General features: G+C 40.5%; 1 protein-coding gene across 3 annotated transcripts in view; it reads right to left on the reverse strand.

Moving 5' to 3' along the window:
- DIAPH1 (diaphanous related formin 1) overlaps window positions 1–18,041 on the reverse strand; it is a 91,816-nt gene that overhangs the window by 55,683 nt on the left and 18,092 nt on the right. For 2 of the 3 annotated variants that reach the window (XM_057307212.1, XM_044384200.3), the window contains exons 2-11: window positions 9,337–9,363; window positions 8,219–8,374; window positions 5,888–5,989; window positions 5,405–5,535; window positions 5,123–5,209; window positions 4,222–4,285; window positions 2,915–3,054; window positions 1,566–1,674; window positions 304–414; window positions 46–164 (exon numbers count right to left, since the gene is read on the reverse strand). In XM_057307212.1, coding sequence (XP_057163195.1) covers window positions 46–164; window positions 304–414; window positions 1,566–1,674; window positions 2,915–3,054; window positions 4,222–4,285; window positions 5,123–5,209; window positions 5,405–5,535; window positions 5,888–5,989; window positions 8,219–8,374; window positions 9,337–9,363 — 1,046 coding nt within the window. The remainder of the gene's footprint in view (window positions 1–45; window positions 165–303; window positions 415–1,565; window positions 1,675–2,914; window positions 3,055–4,221; window positions 4,286–5,122; window positions 5,210–5,404; window positions 5,536–5,887; window positions 5,990–8,218; window positions 8,375–9,336; window positions 9,364–18,041) is intronic. The other variant, XM_057307213.1, reaches the window with a different exon arrangement.

Below are 18,041 nucleotides of genomic sequence, written 5' to 3' on the forward strand. Positions count from 1 at the left end.
CACTGAATGTCTCATGTGTCTTGAATCCAGTTCATAAAAGGATATTCCATCTCTATTCGAATGTCATCCAGCCGTCCTTTCAGGTCATAGGAATCTTCTTCTCCTTGCTCATCAAACACATTTAGTTGCACTCGCATATCATCATTTTCAATCTCTCGAAGGTCCTGGCAATGACAAAAGCACAAGTCAGGGAACGTAGACGTGTCCTGCGCTGGCTAGAAACCCAAGCCTTTCGACCTGGTTCTTAAACTGAAAGTCAAAGTTACGCCAGAGATGATGGGGCTATCAGAGCCGGCATCTCACCTGCAACACCTGATGCAGCCCCAAGCGCATCAGTTCACTGCGGATGTGCACTCGGAAGTCAAGTTCTTCGGCTGGTGTGATGAGAGCATTGATCAGCTGTAGGCAGCCCACCTAAAGTAAGAGAATTCGTAGCATGTCATTGTAGACTCCTAGAGATCAAGACTCCATTCTCTTTACATGCAGGCTGAGGACCCCAAACGTAATGTAGAAGATGCAGTACGAAACTACAAGAACAACTTTCTACTACAGCAATAAGACCTGATTTGAGCCCAGGTCTGGGGAGCTCAGAGGTCTAAATGATTCCAAGGATTTGATGGGAGACTTCTCAGCCTTGGCTTTCCTAGCATATAGAGCATGACTTTTCCCCATCTCATAATAAGGAAAGCTGCTCTTTCTCTGCCTTCTTGGAGAGAAGGATAATCATTTTCCTTTCAGAACAAATCTGGAAATATAAAACACACACAGATGCAACTCATTTCACTGCACTTCACTTCAGCTCACTGCTCTATATGGTGCATTCTTTTTTCTTTCTTTTATAAATTGAAGGTCTGTGGCAACGCTGTATCAAGCAAATTTAATAGTGCTTATTTTCCAACAGCACTTGCTCACTTCTTGTCTCTGTGTCGTATCTTGGTAATTCTCAGAGTATTTCAAACTTTTTCATTATTATTTTGTTACAGTGATTTGTGATCAGTGATTATGACTCACTGAAAGCTCGTTATGATAGTTAGCATTTTTAAGCAATAAAGTATTTAATTAAGGTAGGTACATTATTGTTGTTGACATCGTGCTATTACATACTTAACAGACCACAGTATAGAGTAAGCATAACTTTGACATGCATGAAACTGGGAAACCAAAAAATTCATTTAACTCACTTTAATGAGATATTGGTTTTATTGTAGTGTTCTGGAAGCAAACCTGCAGTATCTCCAAGGTATGCCTGTAGCTGGGAACCATTCCATGTGTTCTATTAAAAGGTCAAATGAACCTAAGTCCTCCCATCTTGAATTCTTTTTATTTTTTTATTTTTTTATTTTATTTATTTATTTGACAGAGAGAGAGACAGCCAGCGAGAGAGGGAACACAAGCAGGGGGAGTGGGAGAGGAAGAAGCAGGCTCCCAGCAGAGGAGCCTGATGTGGGGCTCGATCCCAGAACACCGGGATCATGCCCTGAGCCGAAGGCAGACGCTTAACGACTGAGCCCCCCAGGCGCCCCTTGAATTCTACTCTTGGACACAGTTTCGGAGGATATACTTGCCTTGAGTGCAATGGACGTCCCACTTTTTAATCCATCCAACAATGGCTGGAAGCGTTCTACCTCATCCATCTCAGCTCTTTCCGTCATCGCTGTCAAAACCCTTTCATTCCTGCCCAGGAGAAAGGAAAGGGAGAGAAATGTGCAGGTGCCCTGGCACAGACAGGCACGACAGGCAGATTATACAGGAGCACAGATCAGTTAGAAAACAGAACATAATCAACTGTCCAGACTTCCAACATTATTCTCATCACCTAGGGCAAGGGTCAGAATCTGGTGAAAGCTAAGGACAATCTCCTCAGAAAAATGTATTCCCTAAAACCCATTCCTAGACTCCTACCTATGGATACCAAATTAGAACACATGTTCTGTGAGTATAAACTGGTATAACTTTTGGAGGGGTAGATAACAGTACCAGTTTTAAATGCACATAACATTTGGCTTACTTCTAGAAACCTACCCAACCAAAATGCATAAATGTGAAAGAATATATGTACAAAGATGTTCATTATGGCATCATTTGTAATAGTAAAATTTCTGATCACCTAGAGTGGGGGCCATAATCTGCTAAGAAAAAAAAAAATGTCTACCTGAAAAGTCTAGCAATGGGGAAACTATTAAATAAATCATGGGACATACATACTATGGAATGCCAAACAGCACTAAAGATAAGGTAGACCTTTAAGTACCGACAAAGAAAGATGTTCAAGATCAACTATTAAAAAAAAAAAGGCAAAAAGAAATGAACGGTATGATTTAGTTTTTATTAAACCAAACTACTCCACAGCAATAAAAATCTATCCTGTGCATGTGACTTGTTTTATAGGCATAAGCCATCTTTCCTTAATTCTAACATTCCATCTTTTGGAGTGACAGAAAGTATCTTAGGATCCAGGAAATACAATTTATTTGTCTGTGCTAGGGGAAAAAAAAAATCTCTAAGACTGTACCCAAAGTATTAAAACTGGTTGCCTCTGCAGAAAAGGATTTACTGAAGGGATGAGGCTGTTAAATTTTACTCGATATGTTTCTATATTGTTTGAATTAAAAAAATAAAGTTGTGATACTTCTGAATTAAAAAAGCAAAGTAAAAGCAACCCTTGTCCTAGGTGATACAGACATTAATGGAGCTCTCGGAGACACCCTGCTGATTACCCCTCTGATAACCACCAGTATGCTGAGGACAGCACCAAACACCTCACAGTCCTTCTTAAACATTAAGATTCAGTGTTCACGCCTTGGTCTTACCTAGTATTTAAGACAAAGAGAACACCCAAGCAACTCAATTTTCCTCTAGACTAGGGAAGGTGGTCAAAAACAGAATGAAGAAGAGCTATAACCCAGTCACATACATGTCCTCTGGCTGTGGTAAGATACAAAGAGCAGAAAGCAGCTTAGCCGCATCAATCATCATGTTGGGAACAGCTGGATCCATGGCTCTGACCAGCAGCAGGATTCCTTCTTCTGTTTCCAGCATGGTCTTGATTCCAAACTGGTAGGATAAGAACAGAGAAGGGAGGCTTAACGATGACAGCATCTAACCAAGGACAAAGTTAGGAGTGGTTATGGGCTGAATGGTGTTCCCCCCTAAATTCTTATGGTATAAGCCCCAATACCTCAGAATATGACTTTATTTGGAAATAGGGTCATTGGCAGATGTGATTAGTTAAGTTACAACAAGGTCATACCAGAGTAGGCTGGACCCTTAATCCAATATGACTGCTGTCCCTACAATAAGGAAACATGTCGACACAGACATGCACACAGGAACACCACCTTGTGAACACAAAGACAGACATTGGGGTGAGACACCTAAGAGCCACGGAATGCCAAAGACTGACAGCAAGCGACCAGAAGCCAGGAGAGAGGCATGGAACATACACTCTCCCTCACAGCCCTCGGAAGGACCCAATACTACCAAAACCTTGATCTTGGATTTAGGGCCTCCAAGAACTGTGAGACAATAAATTTCTGTTGTCTAATACACAGTTTGTAGTACTTTGTTACAGGAGCCATAGCAAGCTAATACAGGGGCAGACCTCTTCCCAGCATAGCTAAATAGAGGTGAGTATAAATACAACACAATTTTGTATTAGATACAACACAATTCTAGGTCTTCAAGAATAAAAATCTTTGATTCTTTTATTTCTTTTAAATGCCTCTCATCCAATGAAGTAAATTGTAACAAAATTAAACAATGAGGAAGATAGATCTGCACTCTGAAGCAAACAGCTGTGAGATACCGGAGTTTAAATGGAAGGAAGGAAGGAGGGAAGGAAAGAAGGAAAAGAACAAATGAAAGAAAAGAGGGAGGGAAGGAGGGAGGATAGGTAGTTTGATTCTACAGTAGGAACAGTATGGAAAAAAAACAAATAAGCAGAAAACAAAATAAATCTTCCAAAAATAATAAATACAGATAAGGAAATTAAAGAATTAGCAAAACAAAGTATAAAAAGAGGAAGGAAAGTGAGCCTACCTTCTGAAACAGACATTAGAATTGGGAAAAAAGGTCCACAGAAACATATATGTGGCAATCAAAAAGTTGCAATACTAAAAGGGAAAGCTACTTCATATCCCTAGGTCCTTTTTGGAGTTTGCCAATAGAAAAGAAAGAACAGGGGTCATGATGAGGGTTGGAATGAGAATGGGAAAAACTCACCTTGTTGTTCATAAATGCTTTCAAGCAACGGATGATCTCATGCTTGTTACGGCTATCGTAGCTTCTGTGTGTAGAAGACATACTTCGTGAATTCCCTTTATGTATACCCTTCTCCCATTTGACTTTTCAATCTTTTAAACGCAGGTCTTCAGAACATCCCCAACTAGTAGGTGAGCAAATTCTAGCACGTAGCAATTTGCCCTGAAACACTGGCAAAAACAGGTAGCTGAGAGGAACTGCCACCATCAGACCTCTGGTTAATCTTTTCGCAATCCAAGAATTTAGTATTACATTAAAATCTTCTGTTTAACTCCCTCTAGGCTTCTAAGTGCTAAATCTGATCAGGATAACATCCCATCTATTACTGCTTGCCTCACTATGTCAAAGGTTTCAAGCTTGTCCATTCAGGAGGTAGAGGCCCTATGCTTTGTTTTGGAAAAGATCCCAATAAGTAGAGAAGTCACTATGGGTCAGGCTGACTTCAAGGTAGCCTAAGACAGTCCAAGATATCCCAAGAACTATTCCAACCCTGAAGACTGTCAGAAAGTTAGTCCCAAATTCATCAAGCATATTATAAGACTTTTGAATGGGCTATAACCCAGAAAGGGTCCCACGGGAGCTCTGAATGAACACTGACCCCACTCCAGATTGGGTAAGAACCTATGCAGGGAGACCCACAATCTTATGTGGTTCACAGCCTGTGTTATCCACTGTGCTCCTTCTTCCTTTGCTGTATCTGTAATCATCATTCATCCTCTAGTTTGCCTGAAGACAAACCCTGTTCTCAACTAACAGCATATTCTCCTAGTCCACAATTTCTCATTTTAGTGCCATTTTCTCCTATACAGCAAACAGCAAACTACCCTCCCCCAGGAAGATGTCAAAAGTTGGAAGTCCTCACCCAGGAGTCTCCTCTTTCTCATCATGGAGTCGTTTAAGGATGTCCAATAAAGAGGCCAGGCCCTCAGCACCAAATGTTTGCACCCAGCTGTAAGGAATCGACAGAGACCATACAATATCAAGTCAAATCAATCAATATTTATTCACCCAAACAAATTCCACCCTGCCAACTGTTTACTCCCAATCCAGAACTCTCATACATCCTGGCTCCTCTGATCTTCAATATCCACCAGTAAATCCTAACCTGGGGCTCTCACTCTTGTTACCACCTCAGAATCCTCACCTGACAGGGTTGTTGTTGAGGGAGACGCGAAGAGACTCCAGGCAGGTAAGCAGAGGCATATCCCGCAAGCCTGACCTCAACTCTTGAATGTACATCATGGCAGACCTAGAGCTCTCCTTCTGGCTCATGCCCTAAACGGGAGCATATGGACAGATTAGTCAACACTGGACTCAGTCATAAATTGGACTAGCATTAGTCATTACCTTCTGAATATCAAGGCAGACACACATCATACATAGCACCAAACTCTGTGGGACTCAGAATTTTCCATCCCATTCCCCACACACACTTCATGAAGACTGAATCAGGCAAAAAGTATGTTAATAACAGTAACTCGAATGAGAGTAAAACATGAGTAGGCTTATATGACAGAATAAAGTAAGAGTTATGTAGACATAAAATGTTCTATAAAACTGGTAAAACAAACAGGTCCAAGATAAGGGCAGTGTCTCCCATGTCATGGGCACCTGCCCCAGGACTCACAGCCTTAGAGGTGTGCAAGTATTGGGACACCATCTCCCTCTTGATGATAATGTCCTTCTCCCTCAAAGGTTGCTGTTTCTCCTCGTTCAGGTTCATATCCAGCTAGTAGAGGGAGGAAAAAAAAAAAAAAGGAAAAAAACAAAACTGCATCAAATTCCTTATAAGTTTTCAGTGTTTAGTATTTAGTATACTTAGTCAAGAGTTAAACACGTTAAATGCTTACTGAATCAGTAAGTTTTCCTGATTCCTTGAGATTTAAGCTATTACAGATTATGAAAATTCCTCAGGGATGTTAATGGTTAACATTTTAGCATAAATTCCTACAGACACTTTTATATACGATGTTTTTCCTAACAAAAACGTACTCTTAAGCTACACGAAAAATTTATTTTTTATTATTGAAACGAAAGCACACATAACGTTTTTTGTACTTGGGATGATCTTAAAAATCTCTTCTGGACGACCAGCATCATCCAAACCCGCAGGATCTGCACCATTCTAGGGTGTCAACACCCGTTACCGCTGGTTAACTCTGTCCTTGTATAAACTCTTTTCCCGTGAAGAAAGAACTAGAAACCCTATGATAAAGCCCCTCAACAGATGTAACTTGGATGCGGTACTGAGGAAAAGGCTCCCCTTGAGAGCCATGTGTCTGAGCCCACTGCCTCAGTGAGCACAAGTTTAACCCAACAAGTCCGAAATATTATTTGAAATGGGGAAAGGGCAGAGAGAAAATGGATACATTCCATTTTCTCTCTCTGTGTGTGTCTGTGTGTGTGTGTCTGTAAGGGGGGGCGGGAACACTGCCCCCAAATAATAAAACTAATGTGATGTTTTTCTGACTCAATTCCTGGTGCTTTTTCTCCTTTTACAGATAAAGTGAACACAGAAGTTGCAAAGTGGGGGCCTACAGGTTGAATGAGACCCAAAGACACGGTACGTTTTGCTTGACTAGCTCAACATTTTAAATTTGAAAGACTTTATATAAAAATACAGATTTCTAGCATCAGGGGATGCAATCATCAAATTTTAGATTGTGAATGATTCTACAGGTCAGTTTCCTCCACCAATTTTTTTATAGTGATAGCAAGGATAAAAGAGAGGGACAAAAACCTGTGATGAAATAAAACGTAAAAGAACATTAGTACAAGGGACCTTATCTGGAATTGTGAATTAACAGTTTTTTAAAAAATGACCCAACTGGTGAAATCTGAATGCTGTCTATAATAGTTGATACTATTAAACAATTAGTTTTTCAAGGATTGACGCTTTCTGGCTTCTTTAGAAAAACAGAAATATCTGGCTCTACTGGGTATTTCCAACTGGAGTGCAAAAAAGCTACTGGCACTGAATTGTGGTTGGCCTTCCTAACAGAAATGCCCGAAGTCCTGCATTTGACCACAGTCTCTTCTCCTTTTCATCATCCGCTCTCTGGCCTAACTTATTCCTGCTGTGTCCACAGCCCTGAAGACATGTACATTTGCAATCCAAGCCCAAGAGATGGTCTTAGGCTCTTACAGCACTTGGATCGAGAGACAAATTGAAAGCTATAGTGAAAAAGAATAATAGTACTGGCTGAGTGTTTATTTTATACCAGGCCCAGTGTTAAGAATTTTAAGCCCATGCTTTTAATCAAGTTAAGCCTGCTGCTAGTTTCTGTTTGAATCTGAAATCGTCTATCCAGGCAATATAGAGGTCTTTGGAAACCTCGGAACCATGTACTCAAAAACTTTCCAAGACCTATTAGCACTACTGCACATTTGCTGAGTGTCCTGCTCACTCAGTGTCCTTCACGGAGGACAGGAAATGAAGTCACATCCCTGTGTACTTCATTACTCAACTGACCTCAGCCACAATCTTTAAAGGTATTCTAGGAATTATAACTTCAGAATTCTCTTTCCAGATTCACCACTAAAGAGAAGACTTTGGGCAAATGATGCCTTTCCATGCCTCAGTCTCCTTTCGTATAAAATTGATTGCGAATGCTTTAAAACTTTATCTACCCTGGCTAACCCAAAGGTGGTCTCCATACTACCACATGAGCTGGTCCACTTGCCTCAGGTCTCTGTGGCTAACATATTGCTGTGCAGAAGGACATCAACAAGGTGGGCATTGATTAGTTATGTCCAAGCCTAATTCATCGATTCCCGTCTTACAGACTGGTGCTTGTATATTTAGTCCCTTTGTTAAGAGGATTAAGAAGTTCTCCGTTAAACCTGAAATTCTTTGTAATTAAGGGCTAATTAAGGGGGATCATGCCGAAAAGAGTGCCCACCATGCCCACAAATGCATTTTCAGAAAAAAAGTAATGTTTTGGGGTGGGAAACTTACCAGCATCTGTTCAAAGAGTACTAGAACTTGCTCATCTGAAACATCTTGCAATGACTGTGCTGTGGGGTCATCCCCGTATGATGCAGAAGAATTTCTATGAGCAGAATTGGGCTTTTCCTTCTCCTTCTTAATTCTCATGCTGGTAAATCTCTCCAGCTGAGAAAGAGAAAAAAGTATTAGTGATCCATTTTCATTTACACAACAAACCACACATGAAGTAGCCAACTCTCTAACTTCTTATATATGCATGGCTCCTCTGGTTTGTGGGCACTTCAATATTCTTCTGACATGAAAACAAGAGATCTCTTATCTAATTTAGTATACTGACTCTGTACTCTCATCTTCATCCAAAGATAAGACGACTGAAGTACTAAGATTTGAAACCTCTCTACAAAGAGCAAACCTTGTTCTTGAGCTCTCCTGTCACTTCTAAGCCCTCCAGCAACACAGAACTGAAAACACCTCATGTATAGAGTTAGCTCAGTAAAATGCCATTTTTTTCCCTCAGAGGATCCCTCCCTTCCTGAGGTATGACCACAGATTTTAGTAGGTTTAAGTCATAAGGAATAAAGAAGTAAATGCCTTAAAACCAGGAACCATTACTTTTTCTTTCTTCTGTACACTCCAAAGCCCCTGTGTCATGGAGGCAGCAAAAGTTCAATATACAGTCTTCAAAATCCCCTTTGCAAAGAATACAGTGTACTTCAGGGGTAGCTGCCTCTGCCAACCAAAGACTTGTGAACCACTCCCCAAACCTCAAATACAGATGCTCAAACCAAAGAGCCACCAATAAGCTGAAGCTTGTTAGCTCCACCTGTTTGAAAATAACAGCATCTTCAAGCACTGTGGGACTTCAAGTGATGGGAGTAGCATTCAGACTGCAAGTCAGCTATGAGTTTAAAGAACGTGCCTACCCTTGGAAGCCAATGAGTGTCCCAGGGGAATGCATGCAATGGGCCAAACACAGAGCAAAAGGTTAGGAAAAAGCTTTGGGAGGTTCTGAGAATAGAACCAGTATCACCATTTCAAGTTATAGAAAGTCAAAGTTATGACAACTGTAAGTATCACAGTGGAGAAAATGAGCTAGAACATGCACATGCTGAACAAAATTTCCTTACCTCATCTGCCATGAGCCGCTTCAGAGTCTAGGAAACAGGAAAAAGGAGGGAAAAGAAAAAGAAGATAGATCAGTGAAATTCCAGGGAATCTCCCCAACACCAGATGGGTTGGGGGGGGGGGCAGAGAATAAGTTGAAAGGATCTAAGCTACTTTCTACAAGCTAAAGATTTCAGCAAACTATTCCTTAGCACATTCTCTTATGAAAGGGGCATGAAGGGAGTTTTAAGGTCACTAACGCAGGACTCTTCGGCAGGGAAAACAAGCACAGAACTGCAAAGACTCTAAATCTGATGACCAATATGCACATGAAACATGCTCAACTTCATAAGTAAACAAGGAAATGCAAACTAAAACCACATCGAGAGATCACTTCACACTCTCACGAACGGCAAACATTTTTGTCTGGCTGGAGAGCAGCAGGAGCTCTCATACACTGTCAGCGGTAACATAAATTGCTATGGCCACTTTGGAAAACAGCATGGCATTATCTAGTAAAGTTAAATATGCACATATACAACTCAACACATCAATTTCTATAAATCCACCCTGCAGAAACTTGCATGTATGTACCAGGATGTAACAAGAATGTTTGCAGCAAAACTGTAATAATATCTAAAACAGAGAACAATCCAAAGGGCCATCAAGAGTAGAATGGATAACCTGGTACCATGAACAGTGGGGAACAATTACACAGAGAAATTAAGTGAACTAACAAACATTAAAACCAAATGTGTTATTTCCTTCATATTCAGTTTAAAAACATGTCAACTATATTATTTAGGACGTGAAATTACAAATGGAATGATTATCACAAATGTCAAAACCGTGCTTAGTTGGGGTGAGTGGACAAGGTGTGACTGCAGAAGGGGACAAGGGGGCTTCTGAGGGGCTAATATTTTATTCCTTGACACGGATTATGGTTACATGGGTGTTTGTTTAGTAATTCTATGTTTTATGTTCTCTTCTGTATACACGCTGTAAAAAAAAAAAACGAGCAGGGGTGGTAAAGTAGGAATTCTTTGTCCTAATACTTAATTTTAAACCATATTTCTTTCTCTTAATGTTTTTACAAGAGTATATACAGTAAGGGCACCTGGGTGGCTCAGTCATTAAGCGTCTGCCTTCGTCTCAGGGCATGATCCTGGAGTCCTGGGATCGAGCCCCACATCAGGCTCCTCCGCTGGGAGCCTGCTTCTTCCTCTCCCACTCCCCCTGCTTGTGTTCCCTCTCTCGCTGGCTGTCTCTATCTCTATTAAATAAATAAATAAAATCTTAAAAAAAAAAGAGTATATATAGTAAATGCCTCTGACTAACCTTCCTCAACTAATGAAAAACTAGCTATGACCCTGCCACAAAGCTATTTTACTAACCTTTTTATGGACAAGAAAAATCTCTACCATTATGTTCATGATCCCCATGTCAGAGTTTGGTTACATCCAGTTAAATTGTGACTTTTCCCTCCATGGTCCAGAGGAGGTCAAGCTTCCACTGACTGAGGGCTATCACAAACCTGAAGCTATAAGAACCTTCCTCGGCATAGAATTTATAGTTATTTCGTGTGTGCTGCTTACTTGGAGCGAAGGCAGAAGGATGGTGAAGCAGAGAGCAACCCCGAAGGAGACCAACAGTTCCTTTCGTCACCACCCTTAGTCACCTGGCACTCAAGGGAAACAAGCTACAAAAAAGATGAATATGTACAATTTAACCACTGCCACGGTTAAACTTATGTGCACCTAGAGCAACTGCTTCCAGAAATTTGTCCTCCAAACTCAAAATGTTCCTTCAGAACCAAGCAACAACCCTAACAATTCTGGGATGGATATAACATAGGTAACAGAACTTGGGGCTATGAATCAGTGCCAGTTGCATTGCTCACAGCTGCAGGCTGGGTTAAAGAAAAGGAAACCAGCAACTGGTTCCTTCTGCCTACAGTTTCATTTCTCTTCTGTTTTTTCCTACTACCACCACTATGTAAGCTTTGCCATTATTATCTCCTGATTGACTTACTGCAAAAAGCTTCTTAACTGATCTCCCTGCCTCCAGTTCTGTCTACCCTACATCAATCCATTCTCCATACTGTCTCGAAGGCTAATCCTTCTAAAATGCCACATTGTCCATGGTATTTCCTCATTTAAAACCTTTCAGTGGCTCCCAACTGTCACAAACCCTCTACCTCAAACTCTATCTTCTGGGCATCCTGAACCAGTTGCAGGTCCACAAACAGGTCATGCTGTCTCATCACCCCAGACTTTCCCTAAGCTGCTCCTTCCCTCCGTCTAGACTGTGCTTTCAAGGCTAACTCCAACAGGCCCTGCAGGATGATACCAACTCTAATCGGACAAGTACCTCTACTTATGTTTCCACAGTAATAGGTACTTGTCTGTCTCGAAGCACTAGTTGTGGATTACAGTCATCTCTTGACTGTCTGCCTCTTCTACTCCTTTCCAGACTAAGTTCCTTCAGGGCAGAGCCTGAGACATAGTCATTATTTTCCTATGAACAGATACCACAATCTGGGGCTGCTTTCCTAAAATGTCAACCCCTGAAAAAGCTCTGAAATCAATTCATTTTATCAATGAAAAAAACTGAAGCCCAGACAGGTAGAGTCAATCACTGAAGTCACATGATCAGGAACAAGCTGGGTATGAACTCTAGTCTCCAGATTCCAAAGCCTAAAATCTTTGCATTCCCTAAATTCTTCTGCCTTCCCATTTAATGCCCACTAACTCTTGCGTTTAGAAACAAAAGTGAATATATCTTTTCATATGAAGGAGGATACCACATTCCCTTGCTTTCCTTGGTACATTATTAAAAACAGATTCAATTACTTAAAAAAAACTATCCACACTTTAGCGCTCAGTTTGGGTAAGGACAGCAAAAAACGATGCATGCAGGATCAAAGTTGCACTTTCCAAAAATGTTCAACAGAGGGCAGCAACTACCAGCAAAGCGAAACACCCTATAGGGAAAATTCTGTTTCAGAACCCAACAGAACACCCCAAGAGCAAGCTCAATTCAATTACTGAAATGTAACCTGCTGCTAGAGTGTACTGAGGGTGTATTGGTTACTAACTATTATGTGTTTTTCTTATAGATCCTCTGTATACTGTGCTTGCAAACAGTAAGCTTTACTCAGTGTTTTAATTATATCCTTACTTGTCCTGTGGATTCTGAGATAAAGAACAAGAATTCCCAGATCATAAAAAAGTATAAATGACTAAAAATAGTGGGATCCAGGAAGATAAATGCTATTGGAGCTGTATTTGTGCCTTACACCTCAGATGCCCAAGCTTTTGTCATTAAGTTCTCTAATCACCCTACCTGTCTCTTAATGCTTCTACTCTCACCATTCTCCTTGCCTGCTGTCAATTCTCATCTGGTCCCAAACCAAACCCTTCCTCTCCTAACCTGTTGGTACTAAATACTTCATTTTCCTGTCCCTCCTATTGAGTCTTCCTCTAACACCCTGAATTATAAATACAGATACTGAAAGAAGCATAGATACTAAATGAAATCTTTTTAAAATATTAAAATCTGCTCATGAATACAGATTAATAGGAACTACTAGATGAAAGACAGTAGACTGAACAAAGCACCTCATTTCTCCCCCTCTTGAAACCCTTCTAAATCCACAGAAAAAGATTTTTTGGAAAGAAAACAATGATGGAAGGAAGGAGCCTATAAGCTTGGGAAGAACAAGAAAAGCACAACTGGGGGCGCCTGGGTAGCGCAGTCGTTAAAGCGTCTGCCTTCGGCTCAGGGCGTGATCCTGGCGTACCGGGATCGAGTCCCACATCAGGCTCCTCTGCTATGAGCCTGCTTCTTCCTCTCCCACTCCCCCTGCTGTGTTCCCTCTCTCGCTGGCTGTCTCTCTCTGTCAAATAAATAAATAAAATCTTTAAAAAAAAAAAAAGAAAAAAAAAAGAAAAGCACAACTGCAACCAAATTTTGAAGCTGGGAAATAGACTGGTGGTAAATCCAAAAGACCTAAGAATTCTGAGTCCTAAACCAGAAGTAGGAAAAGACAATAACCAATTGTAATTATTTTTAAAGGTTCTCAAAAAGCTCAAGAATTAGAAGCATGAGGTACCAATGGAAATGGGGGTTGGAAGGAGGAGGAGCCTAAGAATAAGAGGAACTGGCTGGAAGCTGTTTAAGAAGCAGTTCGGTCTGTAGATCCTTCCACTCGCCACTCCTGCAGCCCTCCTCCTGGCCCATACGATTGAGAGAGTACCGTCCCTTACTCTAGCAGAAATCTGCAAGTTTATTCTTACAAGAAGGTAAGAAAGGATCTCTGAACTGGGAAATGCCAGGCACAGCTGTGGGTAGGAATCCTTTAACAAAATCTATGGATAATATCTACTGAGACACCTAGCACCTTCCCCCATACAGTTTGTGAGAACCCCAGCAGCCTGGATGGCCATTACCCTTGAGGCAAAAAATTGGCAGACTCTTCTCCAGGGAAATGAAAAATGCCCTAAAACTCCCGACAGTGGCCACATAGATCACACTGGTTCTGCAGTCCAATATGGTAGCTACCAGGCACAAGTAATAATTGAACACTTTTAATGTCGCTACTCTCAGGAAGAATTTTAAACTGTATTTAATCTTATTTATTTTTTAAAATTAATTTATTTCAGAGAGCGAGAGAGCATGCAAGCACACAAATTGGGGGGAAGGGGCAGAACCAGAGGGAGAAGGCCCTACGTCAAGTGGGGCCAGGACCCTGGGATCAGGACCTGAGCAGAAATCAAGAGTTGGACGCTTAACCAACTGAGCCACCCAGGCACCCCAAATTGTATTTAATTTTAAATAAATTGAAATTTAAAAACTAATATATTGTTATTATTGTTAAACTTAAGTACGTTTGGAATACCGTGGGTATGTGAATCTACTTTCACCTGTAAATGTTATGAAGTCTAAATATACTTCAACTTGGGGCGCCTAGGTGGCTCAGTCAGTTAAGTGTCCAGCTCTCGGTTCTGGCTCAGGGCATGATCTCAGGGCTGTCAGGTGGAACACCACGTAGGGCTCTACGCTCAGTGTGGAGTCTGCATCCTTCTCCTCTGCCTCTGCCCCTCCCCTACTCCTCACCCAACCCCTTCACCCCCATGCACTCGAGTTCTCTTTAAAATAAATAAAATCTTTAAATATACCTCAACTACTTTTTTATGAAAATTTAGCATATAAATTGACATGTGCTATAAATGTAAAATATATACTGGAGTCCAACAACTTAGTATTAAAAACAAAATATAAAACATCTCATTAATACTTATATATTTATTACATATTGAAATCTTTTTATATATTGGATTACATAAATTAATATTATTGAAATTAATTTCACATGTTTCTTTTTGCCTTTTTCTGTGGCTGCCAGAAAATCTGAAGTTACGTATGGGACTCACATTATATCTCTATTATACAGGTCTGTTTTATAGTAAAGTGCATAGTTAACATACTCTACAGGTACATCTATAGTTTCCAATCAGTTTGTTAGTCCCTCGTTCTTTTTTTTTTTCCCCCCTAAAGTAGGAGCCAGGAGTTCAGGCTCCAGCCTGGCATCCAACATGGAGCCTGAACTCACCACCCTGAGATCAAGACCTGTGCTGAGATCAAAAGCCAAATGCTTAACCGACTGAGCCACCCAGGCGCCTCTGTTACTCCCTCATTCTTAAAGGTTAGCAGACAACCCAGGTTATCAGACATTTGAGGAAAGCCACTAATATAAGACGGGGGGGGGGGGGGGGCGGGGAGAAGAACCTGTCATTCACAGACTATGCAAAAAGATTTTCAAAATCACTAAAAGAGAACATAATGCCATTTTAAAAAGAAACATTCAGAGGAAAAAGAACCTGTAGAAGTTGAAAATATGAGAACAGAAACTCAAGAGAAATCTCAAAGGACTAGAAGAGTTGAGGAAATCTCCCAAAAAGCACAGCAAAAACACAAAGATGGAAAAGTAAGAGAGAAAAGATAAGCAAAATAAGAAAATCAGTTTGGAAGGTTCAATATGCAAATAGGAGAACACAGGGGAGCAAGTTACCAAAGATAAATTCAAGCATATATCCCAATACCAAAGGGTAAGTCTCCAGCACAAAGGATAAAAATAGATCACACAAAGGCATATTATGGTGAAATTTCAATACACTGAATACAAAGAAAACTCAACAAGATTCAACAGAAGGGAGAGAAATTGGTCATATACAAAGTAATGAGAAAAAATTTGGGTTTTTTAACTATACAACAAAAGCTAGACCACAAAAGAACAAGGCTTTTAAAAATATGAAGAAAAATAATTTCAAACCTAGGATTCTATACCCAACAAAACAATAAAATGTTGAGTTCAGAACAGGCATTTTCAGAAACTTAAGCTTTTTTTTTTTTTAATGATTTTTTATTATGTTAGTCACCATACAGTACATTCCCGGTTTCCGACATAAAGTTCGATGATTCATTAGTTGTGTATAACACCCAGTGCACCATGCAATACGTGCCCTCCTTACTACCCATCACCGGTCTATCCCATTCCCCCACACCCTTCCCCTCTGAGGCCATAGTCTCTCATGTTTCATTCCCCCTTCTGATTACCCCCCACTTTCTTTATCCCTTTCTTCCCCTACCAATCATCCTAGTTCTTATGTTCCATAGATGAGAGAAATATGATCATTGTCTTTCTCTGCTTGACTTATTTCACTTAGCATTATCTCCTCCAGTGCCGTCCATGTTGCAGCAAATGTTGAGAATTCGTTCTTTCTGATAGCTGAGTAATATTCCATTGTATATATGGACCACAACTTCTTAATCCAGTCATCTGTTGAAGGGCATCTCGGCTCCTTCCATGATTTAGCTATTATGGACAATGCTGCTATGAACATTGGGGTGCATATGGCCCTTCTCTTCACTACATCTGTATCTTTGGGGTAAACGCCCAGTAGTGCAATGGCTGGGTCATAGGGTAGCTCAATTTTTAACTTTTTAAGGGACCTCCACACTGTTTTCCAGAGTGGCTGTACCAACTTGCATTCCCACCAACAATGTAGGAGGGATCCCCTTTCTCCACATCCTCTCCAACAATTGTTGTTTCTTGCCTTGTCTATTTTTGCCATTCTAACTGGCGTAAGGTGGTATCTCAGTGTGGTTTTGATTTGAATTTCCCTGATGGCTAATGATTTTGAACATTTTTTCATGTGTCTGTTAGCCATTTGTATGTCTTCATTGGAAAAATGTGTGTTCATATCTTCTGCCCATTTTTTGATTTGTTTGTTTCTCGTGTATTGAGTTTGAGAAGTTCTTTGTAGATCTTGGATACCAGTCTTTTATCTGTAGTGTCATTTGCAAACATATTCTCCCATTCCGGTGGGCTGCCTATTAGTTTTTTTGACTGTTTCCTTGGCTGTGCAGAAGCTTTTTATCTTGATGAAGTCCCATAAGTTAATTTTATCTTTTGTTTCTCTTGCCTTTGGAGATATGTCATGAAAAAGGTTGCTTTGGCCGACGTCATAGACGTTGCTGCCTATGTTCTCCTCTAGAATTTTGATGGATTCCTGTCTCGCATCGAGGTCTTTCATCCATTTGGAGTTTATTTTTGTGTATGGTGTGAGAGATTGGTCAAGCAGAAACTTAAGCTTTAAAAAAATTTATCCCCATGCATCTCAGGAAGCTATTGTAGGATATGCTCCACCAAAATGAGGGAGTAAACCAAGGAAGTAAAGGACTTAAACACAGGCAACAGAAGACCTAACGCATGAGAGAGGTAAAGGAAATCCCTAGGGGAAAGATTAGCGAAGACTGTTCTCTGCCAGAGAGCACAATTAGAAGGGGACTATGGGACCTGAGCCAAACCCTCCAAGACTGTCATCACCATCATCTACTTTTGTTCTGGGCTTTTAAATTGACAATACCTGGTGAGTCTAACCCAGCCGGATTCTTGGTTTATTGGAACCATATGTTAATAATTTCTTCCCTTCCTTCCTTGCTCTACTGCCTGGACCTCAAGGACACTCATTCCACCCCACAGAGTATTTCTACTTTGACTTATCCAGAAGAATGAAGATTGGCCACGGTGAGCTTAGAAAAAGAAAATATAAAGCAGTGTACTCCTGACCATATTCTTGTTGGACGTCTAGTACTTGATCCTCACTGCAGCCTTGCCAGATGCTCAACTATGGCGACTCTTGATCTTGGGGTTGTGAATTTGAGCCCAAGTTAGGTGTAGAGATTTAATTAATTAATAAGGAGTAAAAAAATATTTATTCTATAGGAATTTATTCAATAGAATTAGATGAGTAAATAAATTTCTAAAGGTCATTAGCTGGCATCAGAAAAGAGCTCAACAAAATTGCATTTACCAAAATGACCTTCATCTTCTCCAAAAGATGCTCCATGTTATCAAATCTTTTCAAATCAACACAAATTGCTCAAAGGTGCACTGCATCAAAAGTAACAGGATCAAATGGGGTGCATAGATGGCCCAGTGGGTTAAGGGTCCAACTCTCGGTTTCGGCTCAGTTCTGATCTTGGGGTCATGAGATCGAGCCCTGAGTCAGGCTTTGCACTCAGTGAGGAGTCTGCTTGAGTTTCTCTCTCCCTCTCCCTCTGCCCCTACCCAGCCCCCACTCTCTCTCCCTCTCTCAATAATAAATCTTAAAAACATATATTATCAAAAATAAATATACTTTAAAAATAAAATAAATATATC

The sequence above is a fragment of the Ursus arctos genome, unplaced genomic scaffold (assembly GCF_023065955.2).
Source record: "Ursus arctos isolate Adak ecotype North America unplaced genomic scaffold, UrsArc2.0 scaffold_5, whole genome shotgun sequence".
NCBI classification, from domain to species: Eukaryota; Metazoa; Chordata; class Mammalia; order Carnivora; family Ursidae; genus Ursus; species Ursus arctos.